General features: G+C 32.4%; 1 protein-coding gene across 3 annotated transcripts in view; it reads right to left on the reverse strand.

The window, feature by feature from the left end:
• GPM6A (glycoprotein M6A) overlaps window positions 1-14,432 on the reverse strand; it is a 484,462-nt gene that overhangs the window by 80,855 nt on the left and 389,175 nt on the right. For all 3 annotated transcript variants that reach the window (XM_074272707.1, XM_074272705.1, XM_074272706.1), the window contains exon 2: window positions 6,733-6,925. In XM_074272707.1, the coding sequence (XP_074128808.1) occupies window positions 6,733-6,925 (193 nt within the window). The remainder of the gene's footprint in view (window positions 1-6,732; window positions 6,926-14,432) is intronic.

Here is a 14,432-nt window from a genome sequence, read left to right on the forward strand (position 1 = left end):
AATGATGGAAGACCTGACCTAAATAATCTCAAAAGTCCTTTTGGTCTAGAAAAGTGCTATTATTCCTGAATGAAAATCCCCAAGGAGGAAAAAGCATTGGCAAATTCATTATCCCACTTATTTACTTCTATTCATAAAACTGATTCCTTTCCATCAATTAGGTTATTTGGAGGAGAAGGAAGATAAAGAGGAGGAAACATTTATGTAGTGATATAAGTTTTGCAAAATGCTTTTGATATATCATTTCATGATTTTGTTGGATGTTTTATTTTGTTATTACTAAAATACCATAAGGTAGGTACTATAAGTATGTCCATTTTCTAAAAGAGGGAACTGATGCTCATAAAGGTTAACACCCTTCCTCATTGCCACATACCTAAGTGTTGGGGAAGGATGAAAACTATCTTCTCCCTGATTCAAAGTCTGATATTTTCTCCACCATGCTAAATACAGACACTCATCAAGTAGAAAGCTCCATGTACCAAAAGTCTTAGTGCACTTTTCTTACACTCATCTATTAAGCTCCACTTCCTCTCTTTTAATAGTTTCCCTCTCCTCTGAACTCCTATAGTAAACAGCAAGAATTTGTAGAGTTAGCAAGGAAAAAACTTCAATGCCTAGTTCTACTACTTAGGATTTAACTACTCTAGGCTTCAGGTTCATATATAAAATGGATATTGTAATACTGGCATCACTGAAAAAACTTTCTGAGCATTAAAAGTATATATAAATACAAATCCCTAGTGCCATATAATAATTAAATATTATGACTAAATTTTCTTGTATATAATTAAGAAATTTAAAATGTGTATTTAAAATTAAAAATCAAACAAATAGTCAACAGAAATCACTGAATAGTCCATTAAAGTGATTCACAGTAAATAAGTAAAGTGATTCATAGTAAATAAGACATTTGTCTTCAATGCAACCAATAGATATACAGCAATTCAGAAATATTTAGATGCTTTCATGGCATTCACTGAATGATACAGTTTATAATATTAATATTCAGAGTTTAATTGTAAAAGATATTGCAATTTAAATTTCAATTTATTTATGGAAATAGGGTCGACTCCATTCACCTTCATTCCATAAATTCACAATTACAATTGGTGACTTATATTCAAGGAATGAAGGGAAGGCCTACAGCAAGTTAAAAAAAAATATTCTATAGAGCAGGAATTCTTAAACTAGAATTCACAAAATTGATTTTGTTCTCTTTTTAGAAAATATTTTAAAACTGTATTTCATTATGATGGCTTACTTTTATAATTGTATGTATGTATTTTATGCATTTGATAACATTATTCAGAAAAGGGATCTATATTTTTCACCAGATTGCCAAAAAGGTTAAAAACAAAGCATTAAAAACTCCTATTATTGACGATTCATAGTTGTGCACAATTAAGAATCACATAGGAAAAGAAGGCACAGAGGGATTTTGATCTGTAACTATAAAGAAGGTACCCATATTATGCACTCCCAAAGATATCAAAGAGTTCTGGGACCTCATAGGATCAACTTCTGCATTATTCATAAGGTTATAGCCCAAGGGCTTGTAGGGTTCTTTAGGAAGCTCTTAGTTAACTCCTCTCTTTTTATTTATTTATTTTATTTTTAATTTATGGAATAAAACAAGCATTTCTAGAAAAATATATAATAAAAAGATGATTGTATATAAAACTGCAAATCTGCAACAAAATTATCATGTAAATTTTTTAATGTTTTCTTTCCTTATCCTAGAGATGACATATATATAAAAATATATATAAAATACACATATGTATATGTAAAATGTTAAATTATTATATTCTATTTTTCAGTTCTCTGGTTACAGATAAGGGTAGTCAAAATAATTTATTTGCTCAAAATCCTTCTTTAAAAATATTGCTGTTACTGTATGAGAATGAATCCCATTATCAATTAGTCAATGAGATATCATTTTAAAGACTTTGGGTTGCACAGTAGAGAGAGCACCAGCCCTGAAATCAGGAGGACCTGAATTCAAATGTAACCTCACACATTTAACACCTTCTAGCTGTGTGACCCTGGGCAAGTCACTTAACCCCAATTGCCTCAGCCAAAAAAATAATAAAATAGACTTTGGGTGAATAGGTCTGAAAGAAATGGGAAGTTCCAAACTTTTGAATAAATATACCAGTCATAATTATTTTATTATCATTCCTATCATAACATTATTATGCTCATCATCATATTTTGCAATTGTTTCCAAAGTGCTTTGAAATCAAAATAACAAGTGTATATTTTGTTTCAGGCACTGTGCTAAGGTGCTATAATATAACATTATATATGTTTATATAATATTATTTGTTTGTTTATAGCTATCCATCTATTTATCTATATCTATATATGTCTATATCTATATCTATTTGCTGAGGCAATTGGGGTTAAGTGGCTTGCCCTGGATCACACAGATAGGAAGTGTTAGGTGTCTGAGACCAGATTTGAACTCAGGTCCTCCTGAATTCAGGGCTGGTGCTCTATCCACTGTGCCACCTAGATGTTCCTGTTTATATAAATTAAAAAATATATATATGTGCAGGCACTGTGCTAAGTAGTGAGTGATACAAATATAATAATTAGCAATAACAATAACAGCTAATATTTATATAGCATTTTAAGGCTCACAAAGTGCTTTACAAATAATATATCATTTTATTCCCCCAATCACCACGGAAAGTTAGTATTATTATGCTCATTTTATACATGAAGAAACTCATATTGATGAATTTTAAATAATTTTCCCAAAGTCCCAAAAAATATAAGCAGAAAGAAGGGCAGTCCCTGTCCTCAAGTTGCTTATAAGCTAATGAAGGAAGATAGATATAAAAGAAAACTGAAATGGGGAAAAGACACACTTAGTTGAGATGCATAGTAGGCATGTCAGAAGGTCCAGGAAAGGAAAGAAAAATAACCGTTCTGGGTCATTCTCTAAAATAAAAGTTCTAAGAGAAACTCAGCACTGGATAAGTGGGGGGAGAGTCACATATATATATTGATCCAGTGACCCATTGTTCTAGTACTACTTATAAATTAGTGCTGGGGAAAGAATCACCTGTAGTCTGAAGCTTTTGTATTACCTGTTATTTAGCAGGCACTCATACAAGTGATGTTTATACTCATACTTGTTAAACATCATATATAGACAACTGAGGAGGAACTGAGATGAAATGTCCCATCCCCTTTTCCTGATGTGGACCTATCCCATTCCAAAAGTTATTAACAAAACTTGGCTCTGTCTTGATACCCTTGCTGATCTGAAGTGACTAGCTTGTCAGTGTGTTGCTACTTTGACATATATTTAATCAAATTTTTTCAATTGTCTTTGTCCTGATTTTTGCCTCATTAATCAGGGAAACTACCCAAACAATTTTCCTTTTAACAGTATATTATATCAATTGTTGCCCTAGGCAATATTTCTACTCGTAAAAGGGAAGACACAGAACAAAACAACAACAAAAAAAAAATGTAACATTTTTATCTAGTATAAGGAAGAGAGAACACAGAAGGGAAAAGAAAAGAGGGGGAAAAAGGATAGCAGGGGAAGAAGTGAAGTAGAGGGAAAAGGGGACAGGAGGCAGGGGAGGAAAGTAGAAAAGGGAAAAAAATGGATGGGTAAGATCATATTCAACATTTTAAAAAATACTTAGATATTTGTCAAGTACTTACTAAGCAGAGCCTAGGTGTTGAAATGTGGCTATTAAAACATTCACTTGAGGTACATGTGAACATTTTAATGAATAACTGAAACTATAAAAACATCCATTTCCCAATTAGAATGAAAACTACCAATACAGAAGTTTTCACATTTATGTTTCTAAATTATTATTTTACCAAATCACTGAATGTCCGTGGAAAATAAATTTTAAAGGCAGACTATAATATTGTTTTAATGAGTGGTATATGTTTTCAAAAGAAATGAAGAAAATTGCACCAGCCAAACTCCATTGAGAATGATCCAATTTGTCCTCCTACAGATGGCAATTTGATCTGTTTTCAGTGTTTTCTCCTTCAAGATTTCATCCTTGAGGGGCAGCTAGGTGGTGCAGTAGATAGAAGCCTGAAGTGAGGAGGACTTGAGTTCAAATTTGACCCCAGACACTTAACACTTCCTAGCTAAGTGACCCTGGACAAGTCACTTAACCCCAATTGCCTCAGGGGGGGGGGGAGATTTTATCCTTAACTCTTCTTCTCCTACTCCAAATGGAATCCAAGCTCAATAGCAGGGCTCATAGGACCATAACTGCTACATAGATAAATTTCATAAAATGCCTGAGTCCAAACTTATACTTAAAAGTGCAAGGAAAATTTAGTTTTAGATTCAACAACACCTTTGGTGTTTCCATTGGCTTTTCATCCTTCCATCTGTGGCTTTTGTTTCAGATTTGCACCAACAGATCAGGCAAACTTAAAAACCACGAGTATTGATTTAATAGCAGTGGGCATCAATAAGTTCCCAGAGACTAATAAAATAAATTGGAGCCTAATAAAATGATGGATTTTTCTTGCTGTGATGACAAAAGTCTTAGCTGTGTAGTCAAGCTGGAAACATTATTCTAAACACTACAGCTTTGAATGACATCTAGGACCACGTGTACAGAACTCTGAGAAATGCTCCATTGAACACATTAACCTGACTGTCATACTTCAGTGGGAGCAAAATCATTCAAAGTAGCCTCACTTTTTCAGTCTACCTAAAGACAAATGCCCCTTTCACTCAACTAGTTACAATCACTAAATGCTTCATCTAACTGCTTAAATTTATTCTGTTTTGTTTTTAATTATTCTTTGCCTTCATCCCCAAAAAGCCAAATCTTGAAAAGCAGACACTTTCGAATAATACCCTCACTAGTATTAGTAAGCAACCTCAAATACTGACTTTTACTAAGGAGTTTAAAAAGGAGACAAGATTCTCCCCAAATTCTGGATTTAATTTCTTATTCTTAGGAACCTTTATTACAAAGAGTTCAGGATTCTTACCAAAAAGTGCTTCCTTTTGCAATCCTACTGCTGTAGTGGCATAGGAAAGCAAGTGGACTCATTCCTTTACAGATAAAAAGATAGACGTTTTTAGGATTCTAATACATTCCAACTTTATTCTACAATCCAGACAGATTGACCTTTTCCTTATTCCTCACATATGACTTTCCATCTCTCATCTCTGTGCACCCCTTCCCACCATAACTGAAATAAACTCCCTCCTCATGCCTCCCTCTTGGAATTTTCTTTAAAGCTCACTTCATTTACCTTTTCCTGATCCTCCCACATACCATGGCTGCCATTGTCCCCACCACCAAATTATTTTGTATAAATTTGGTATATGCTTGCTTATGTACATGTTATCATTTTTTTGGCTGGGATGATAATTTCAGTCTTATGTAGACCATTAGATTTATAATTAAGATTCAGCATTTAATTTTGACTTGACTTTGCTGCAGAGTTACCATATGACTGGATAAATCTCTTAGCTGTTTAAGTACTTAAGCTTTTAATGGATATTTGATATACTGGAAACAACGTTGGACTTAGGAGGCAGAAGTCTAATTTAAAAATTAAAGTTACTTTGAGAAAAAAGGGCTTCTTCATTTTTGTCTCTGTATCACCACCACCTAACCCAGTATCTAGCTATCATAGGAGATGCTTAATAGGTAAATGTTTGTTGGTTGACAATGATAATGATTATTCCAGAAGAACATAAATTCCTTGAAGGCAAGGATCCCCTTTAGCTTTTGTATCCTTAGGCTAGTATGATATAGTAGGACGTAGTAGTTTTCATACATAGTAGGACTTTTAGGACATAGTAGGAATTTAATATGTACTTATTACATTGAATTCTTTCCATATAATTCACATTTATGTTACAGACTTGCAGAATTTCAGAGACTAATTAGTCTACGCCATAACTAAGATACAATTCTCTTTCATATTATCCCCCATAAAGGTTACCCAGCCTTTGCTTAAATATCAATAGTAAAGAAGCATTCCTCTAGAAGGAGTCCAATCCATTTTTGTGTACCCTGTTAAGATTTTCTTCCTCCTACTGAGCCAAAATTTGCTTCTTTGGATTTTGTGCTTTAGTTCTTTCCCTATAATTGCCCTGTGCTTTAGATAATATAATCACTATTTATCCCCATTTTACAGACAAGGAAATTGGTTCAAAGAGTTTAAGTGACTTCACTATCAGGAGTGACTACTAGTGAGTGACAGAGTTAAGACTTACATGAGAATTTCTGGCTCCTAAATCCCAAATCTGGCTCCTAAAAACTTAGGCACAAGTCATTTAAGGGGTTTATTTAGAGTTACATGGCAACTTAGCAATAGAGCCACACTAAACTGTGACTACCAAAGTAATATTTTACCATGAAACTCTGAAGTTCCCACACTAATCAAAAGAATGAAAAGACTTAAGAAATGAATTCAGAACAACACTAACTTTGAGATGCAGTGGAACTTTGGATACAATTCAGCAAGGAAGTCAAAATATAAGCTAATATGGGATGTAGTTCTTAGAAAACTTGATTTTTATTGATTGATGATAAAATCAATCATTTCCTAAGGGATTAGATACACAAATATATTTTCCTCTAATAATTTGATATCATCACTTTAAACACAAAATTGTTATACATAACAAATTCTTCATACACTCAAACATTAGAGTAAACAATGATTGAAAAACAATACAACATCAATAACAACAAAGTGACTTACATAGTAAAGACATCAATAGTATCCCCAGCAGATCTTCCCATCTCAAAATAGGTTTGCAGGATGTTGACAGTTCCAGAGAGGGCTTCATGGCCACAGCCACAGAAGAGGGCAACGCCGGCATACAGCAAGATGGTGGCAATCAAGGAAGCATAGGGAATACCCCCCAAGCACTTAATGCAGCACTCAAAACACCCTGTAGAAAACCAAAGAGAAGGGGGAATTAGTCATCTAATTTAAGAATCAAATTGTAAGTAGCTTCTTACTAGGGAGGAAACATGGTATTGTCATTCATGTTCTCCAAGAAGCCTTCCCTGATTCCCTCAGCCCTAAATCGACAATGGAGTTGTTATTTTTTTTAAACTTGGTATTTGAAGAATCCTCATAGTCTGAAGCAAATGTTTTTTGGTCCTTATACCCTTTGATTTTCAGTAAATCTTGCTATAATCCTATTCATTATTAAAAGAAATACATTCTGGTATTCATCATGCATCTGAACATAAGAAATAAAATGTTAATTTCAATATAATAACATAATTATTTGCCAAATATTCCTTTGTACTCCCTTGACAAGTTTCTCTTATTTCTCAGAGGTACATTTACCCCATGAGGAAGCCCCTGTTCTAGATGATGATGTTTCAAAGTTATTTCATATATTTAAAATGACCTGTTTACCTAAGTTGTAGACAAATTTAGCACATCTCTTTCTTTCTGTATCCTCTAAAATGCAGACCATTGGAATACATAGCAGGTGCTAATAAATATTAATGGAATTAGCTCTTGAAGCTAAATGTCTTATCAGAGAAATGGAATGAATCATTAATTTTAGTTTTTAAAATGGGATCTTCAAAGAAAGTATTAAAAAGGATCTTAGCTTTCTTTTTAAAAATTTCTTTCTATTGATGTAGGTTACAGTCTATTCATACCTGCCCATCATGTATGATTCTTAACTATGTTATACAACAACCCATTACAAAGGGCCTCTCCATGCTGAGGTTCCCCTAACTTTCCCTGAAAATTATGAGGATAGTAGTTGGGCAATCTTGCTCTCCAACTCTTATCCTTCCCCCTTTCTCCACATGAATAACATACCCTTCCTTCCTATGATCAATATTACCTGAACAAATTACCTAAGAATTGTGAATTAAATCCTATTCTCCTAGTAAATATACGTTCATTCATAAATCTGAATACCTTTTTATCAAGCATACATTTTTTATCTATGAAAAATACCATTGAATCAGACAAAAGATATGATTTCTTCAAATGTGGAAATCACACTACAAAATTCCTATAACAAAATTATCTGCTCCTACCTCCCATCACAAATATGTAAAATGCTAGCTGTAGAATGGTTAAACAGTTGTTCATCAGTTTGCATTATCTTACTTTATAGGCAGAGTAATAACAGATTTTACAAGGCTACATAACCAGTAAAGGTCATATTTAGCACTTGAAAACAAATCTTCTGGCTCTCAAGCTAGCTCTCTTTTCTTTCCTTCATACTACCTTTTCTTTTGTCATATTTGACATTGTTCCTAGATGGATACTAGTGAGCATCAATGAGGTAGCCTAATCAATACTTAAATTGTCGAATCTATAGCACATAGAACAAAAAACAATAGCTCTAGTTAAGAATATTTTGTGGTATAGAATATTTAAAAACCAATAAAATTTGAACACTAGGCAAAAACTCAGGGTTATTTCAAGAATATGGACCTTCAGATTTAATTGGAACTGTGACAAAGAGCTATTAAGTTCCTTAGTACTATTTCATTTAAGTGTGGGTATCCTAACTCTTCTATTGTTGAATATTTTGAAATTTACCCAGGTATATCCTTGGACAACTAACATAGAACCAATTGCAAATTTCATATGCCATTTCTGTCTTTTGGGTCTAGAATATGACCAATTAAAACTTTTGATATACACCAATTTTCTAATCTTAACTAATACAGAAAAAGAAAAGAAAGTTGAAACATTCATTTCAAACTCATTTCTTTTGGTGTTGTGCACTAAATCATAATCATCCCAAGTTTCTTCTTTGATTGAGGAAGGTGTTAACAACACTTCCATCTGAGAAAGCTCTCCTCATATCTGTAATATTCCTGACAGGAGGACACAGAATTGTTGGCAGGCAGAGGAGCTGTCTACCATCCAAAAGTAAAAACCCACCCTCTTAGAAGAGTAGCATCACCATAGCAACACATCCCTCCCTAAGCTTGGACCAGACCAACAGCCCTTAGGGGACAGACTTCAAAAGCTACACACATCCTCAGCTTAACCATGTCCATTCATGAGATAAAGATTTATCTAGGGATGGTATAATTTCAGATGAGAGAAAGCACAATCTGAGAAGTATCATGGCAATCTATTTATAAATGAAATTTGTCTCAAAGATTTAAGCATAAGACCTTTGAATATTGGCATTCAAGGGAATCATATAGGACATGAAATAGAAAAAAAAAAAAGCAACGTGGAATATATACGGGAATTTTTCAAATAAGAATGTGAATTTGACAAGCACTGGATTCCAATGCTTTTAAATGTGTAATATTCATCCTTATTTCTAGATTATAAGACAAAGTTTAGAATTTTAAAATTAAAGTAGTTGTGGCTTCTCATTTAACAAACAATTTAATTCTACAAAGAGTTTATAACTATAAGCATTATTATTTCTGAAACATGCAAATTTATCAATCTATTACTAACTAAAAACACTGTGTAAAGGACCTTTAGAAACTCAAAAACATGGATTATTAATCTCTTAGAAAAATTTTGCAGGAATTTCACTGGCAGTCTGTTGAAGCCTATGGACTCCTTCTCACATAATATTTTTAAACTCAGAAAATGTAATGTGTAGGGTTACAAACTAATTATACTGAAATACAGTTCTCTATCTATTTGTACTTATGTATTCATTTTCTAAAACTATACCCTGACCTGCTGGTTAAAATAATCACTAACCCTAACATATAAGTACTATTTAAATCAAATACTCACAATAGAGATAATATTTAATCAATTCATTATGGACCTGATTTGATTTTTTTTAATTCATTCTATTTCTAAGATTTAAAAAAATTCTAAAATATCTAAAATATTTTAAAAAGTATATTGGTTAATCCTCTATACTAGTATTTAATTCTAGAAACAGATGAGTAATGCAAAACAAAATGACATTGCAGATGACTAGAATAATATCTCAAAAGCCTCAGATTCCCTGAAGGATGGAATAATTTTCACAATTTCCTGGCTATAGTCTTTTAAGTTCCCAATCAAAAGAAAATAACAAAGGGGAAAAATAAAAATCTCTATTTAATGAAAAAAAAATTAAAGAGACATGAAAGATATTATTCAAATTGACTTTCCAGCAAGCTAAACGATTATATAAAAACTATGGGAGTTATGCATAGTTTGTAACACTAAATATTATCTATAAACACAAATGTTTCTGCAAGTCTATTGATTTATCTGTGGACACACCCACCTAACACTAATATAAATAAACTAAAGGGAATTTTCAAAATCTACTGACCAAAATGTATGACTTAATAAGAACCTCAAAATCAGCAGATTCCTATATTTCATTTTCATATAGAATGAAGTAGGTGGACTTTGTAATTAACAAAAGAATAACTATACACTTCGCAACATAACCTATGAAATGAAAGAGTAAATTACAACACTAATCTAATCTAAGTCTTTGTCCAGAGGGTAAAAGAACACATGAGCAAAGGAAACAGGGGAATTTAATTATTTAAACTTTCAAATGATTATAAAAGATTTTTACCATTTTCTTCCAAAGGCTATTTAAAAATTTAAGTCACCTAAAGGAAGTGGAAAGAAGAGAGAAAGGGATTTTGTTGTGGTGGGGGTTTGAACAGCGAACTGCCTTTAAAAAAAAAAACAAAAAAAAATGGTTATTTAAAAAAAATAAAAACCTACTGCTCTGGATACAGAAATGAAAATAGGAAATCCCTGGCTTGATAATCAGTTCTAAGATTAATAATATACTTGGGTCGAGGCATCATTCTAGGATACCATATGCAGGGAGTGCAATGAGAAACACTATGTCAAATTAAGTTTTAAAATTATACATTTCTTTTCAATGCAAAATAAGGAAAACCTCTCTTCATGGTATCCAGTTTTGTTTTAAATTTGTGATAAATAATAGTAAAGGCTCAAAATCTCCAATAGATAGTAACATACAAGGAATACATTTCCAAACTTTACCTAATGCATCTGGATGTCTGGTTTTACATCTGACAGGTTATTCTTAAATTTATTTACACACATATGTGTGGTATATAAGATATACTTATGAATTATGTACTTGCCATTAGTGGCAACTGAATTTAAATGTAGATAAGTATAAGCTAATGTATTAATATTTAAAATAATCCAGAGCATACTGTAAAATAATGGGCACTAAGAGGAAAATAAGGATAAAGGAAAAATATTTAGAAATTATTGTGAATTGTTCCCTTGAGTCATTGGCCCAACGCAATCTGAGAGTGACAGCAGCCAACAAAATGCCTTTTTTATGAAGAGTACAAACAAATCTGAAGTGATTGTTCTATTCCCACTTTTCATGAGGTCTATTAATAATCTATAAAGCAATCTTGTTACACACAAAGAAATGCCACACGCTGTCAAGTCACATGCTTTGGTGCTATTTCCTTCTCTAGGTTAACAATGGCAACCAACAGTTTTTTTTAAAATGTCATTTATGAGTGGTCTATGGGTTCATTGATTACCATAACAGTAATGTCATTTATTCATGTTTTCATGTTTGAGGATAAAGGTAGCTCAAGCTCTGCCAGATACTTACAAGGTGAGCAAAAGTCATCTCTTTTGGCCTCTGGGACTCAACTCACTTCTATCTTGACAACTTAACTCCTCGTTTCAGATTCCTTATTTATAAAATGGAGCTAGTAGTAGCATCTCTCTCATGGTGACAGAAAGTGTTTTTTCAACCATCAAAGTACTTACTGCAAAAACTTTATACACATAAATTATGTTACATATATATATATATATATATATATATATATATATATATATATATATATATATATATATATATATATACACACACACACACACACACACACACACACACACACACACACACAAATCACTGGTGAATTATTATTATCTTTGTATATTTCTATTCCAATCAAAGAGCTCATTGGGAGCTATACATAAGTGTTTCATTCATCTTTACATACTTTCCAGGATCTGTCATCTTTCACCTTTGATTAATTCTATTGTTTAGACTATTTGTTAAAGAAAAAAGAAAGAATTATCAAATTTTAATAAAACTGTGCAAAACTTACTTCTTCAAAAACTCATTTGATGGAAACAATTATTCTACTTGGATATTATATTTGAAGATATAAACAAGTAGCTAAGCACTTTACACTTCTTTCTGCTTTCTACTTGTCCCAAATATTTTATAACACAGAAAAAAGGGAAACATTTTTAAAATTATATGCAGGCTTATATGCCATTTTCTGCATGCCACAAATTACGCTCTGGCTTGACTGTCCAAACCTGTGTTTTTATTGGTATAAGGAACTTGGGTGAGAAAACCTTTTCCACCAGAGTAGAATGTTTGCCAGTTTGGAGAATTTCAGGAGTGGCCTGGAAGTTAATTGATTTATACCAGATTACACAGCCAATATGTCAGAAGGTAGAATCTTAACTCATTTCTTATTGACTCTATAAACTATACTTCTTGGCATTTACTTAAACACACACACACATACACACACACACATACACACACGTATATACCGTCTATTAATACAATATCTAATCTATAAAATATATATTAGATGTATATTATATTGATAGATATGTATATCATATATTAACATGTACACATGTGTATATATTAATACATGCATAATTAAATTTATGCATTTATGCCATAAACCATATTTTGTAAATGTTTGTAATTTTACTAATTTCTTATAATTCATATAACATAAATAAGAACTTAAACACTGTAATTTTCATTCTTTCAAATCTTTTAGTAAAAAAAAACTGTACTTATCAATAAATATAATCATTATACATTTTAGTCTATCACAAGCTGTTTTATTAAAATCATAAATAGAAAATAAACAAATTCTAAGCATGTCCTTATGGAGTTAGTGAGGTATAGTTACAATATTGCAATTGCATTGACTAATGTTTGAACTCCCAGTGTGATAGAAGATTCATGTACAAATGCAATGTAAGGGAGGGTACTACAAACGACCATTCATTCCTTTTACGAGCTATAGGTCATATGGTACATCTGAAATGCAATCAAGCAATAGAAGGTAATACTTGGATAAAGTGTTTTAAGATTTTAAACCTATATTCCACAAAATTTATATCCTGATATTCTATATTTTAATAATAATAATAACAGATCTCAAGTTTGTCTTAACAGTAAAATTATAATTAGAACTAGAAAAAGATAATTTCTATTTAAGAAAAGTATATTTAAAAGCAAACTACATAGGTCAAAGAATATGTTTGATTCAACACGACATATTTACAAGGATCTTCATTTTCTACAAAGCTGACTGACTGCCCTCCAAGACAATCTGGCATTTATAAGAGAATTTCATCCTCAATTTAAATGGCAAACAGAAATGAAGGGTAGAAAAGCAAGTGTAATTTAACCACAAAAATACTGAAGGCAATTATTGAAACTTGCTTAAAAAATGGATAATGAATAAAAATGGGTAATTCAAAGTAATATTCTGAAATATCACACCAGCAAAAATAAACAGGAACAAAATTTATTCATCCACTGCCTATATGGAAAGTTCATTTCAAAAGAAAACAGGAAAGAGAGGCAAGCCCATGTTCATTCTTTCAGTATTCACACTGTGCCTTTCTTATCAGAGCAGACAAATAATAGGTGAGAAATATATATAACAATACTTTTGTTACAATTGATTGAGGGAGGGGATGGCTGGAAATCCTTTTCAGTACTATTGCAGCACTGTTAAGAGGCTTTGAGCTTTGATTAATGTTGATATAGATTCCCTTGGAACCTGGAAGGCACTTTAAAATGGCAGCATTTCAAAAGAAAAAGAGGCTTCACATCTGTAAGCATTTATTTAATTTATAACTGAAGCCTTTGAGAATGAGAAAAAAATATCTCTTTAACACATAGACAACAGAATTCTGTTTTTCCATAACCCCTCACCATGCTGTGCAGACAACAAAAGGCTAACCTCCCTCTTCCTCGGCCAACTTACTGGGTCAGCTACCAAAAGAGCAGAACTGCCGAGGGAGTTCAAAGCGTTTCTTGGATCCCTGTCAACTGGGAAGGGGGAAATGTGGATCTCATTGTAGCAAAACATCAGTTTGCTCCTTAACTGCGTGTAGGTACCAGAGTCTTTAATTATTCATTGACTAGTGCCTAGTTATTCACAGTGATGCTGTTGTAGCCATGCCTGGGAAATGAAGATCCAGCTGCTTTTAAAAGCAGCCACCTTCATTAAGACTAATCTTTTCCAATACCAGTATCCCCCAGGTCTTTCTGATAAGATTCTTCCCGGTGGGGAAGAAGAAGAAAAAAGAGAGACAGAGAGCTTGTAAGCACTTTCAAGCCAGTTCAGACTAGGTCTGAGCATCCACTATTCCAACGCCATTTTATTTCATATTCTTATCTTCCAATATATTTGAAAACA

Source organism: Sminthopsis crassicaudata, chromosome 6 (assembly GCF_048593235.1).
Source record: "Sminthopsis crassicaudata isolate SCR6 chromosome 6, ASM4859323v1, whole genome shotgun sequence".
Taxonomy (NCBI): Eukaryota; Metazoa; Chordata; class Mammalia; order Dasyuromorphia; family Dasyuridae; genus Sminthopsis; species Sminthopsis crassicaudata.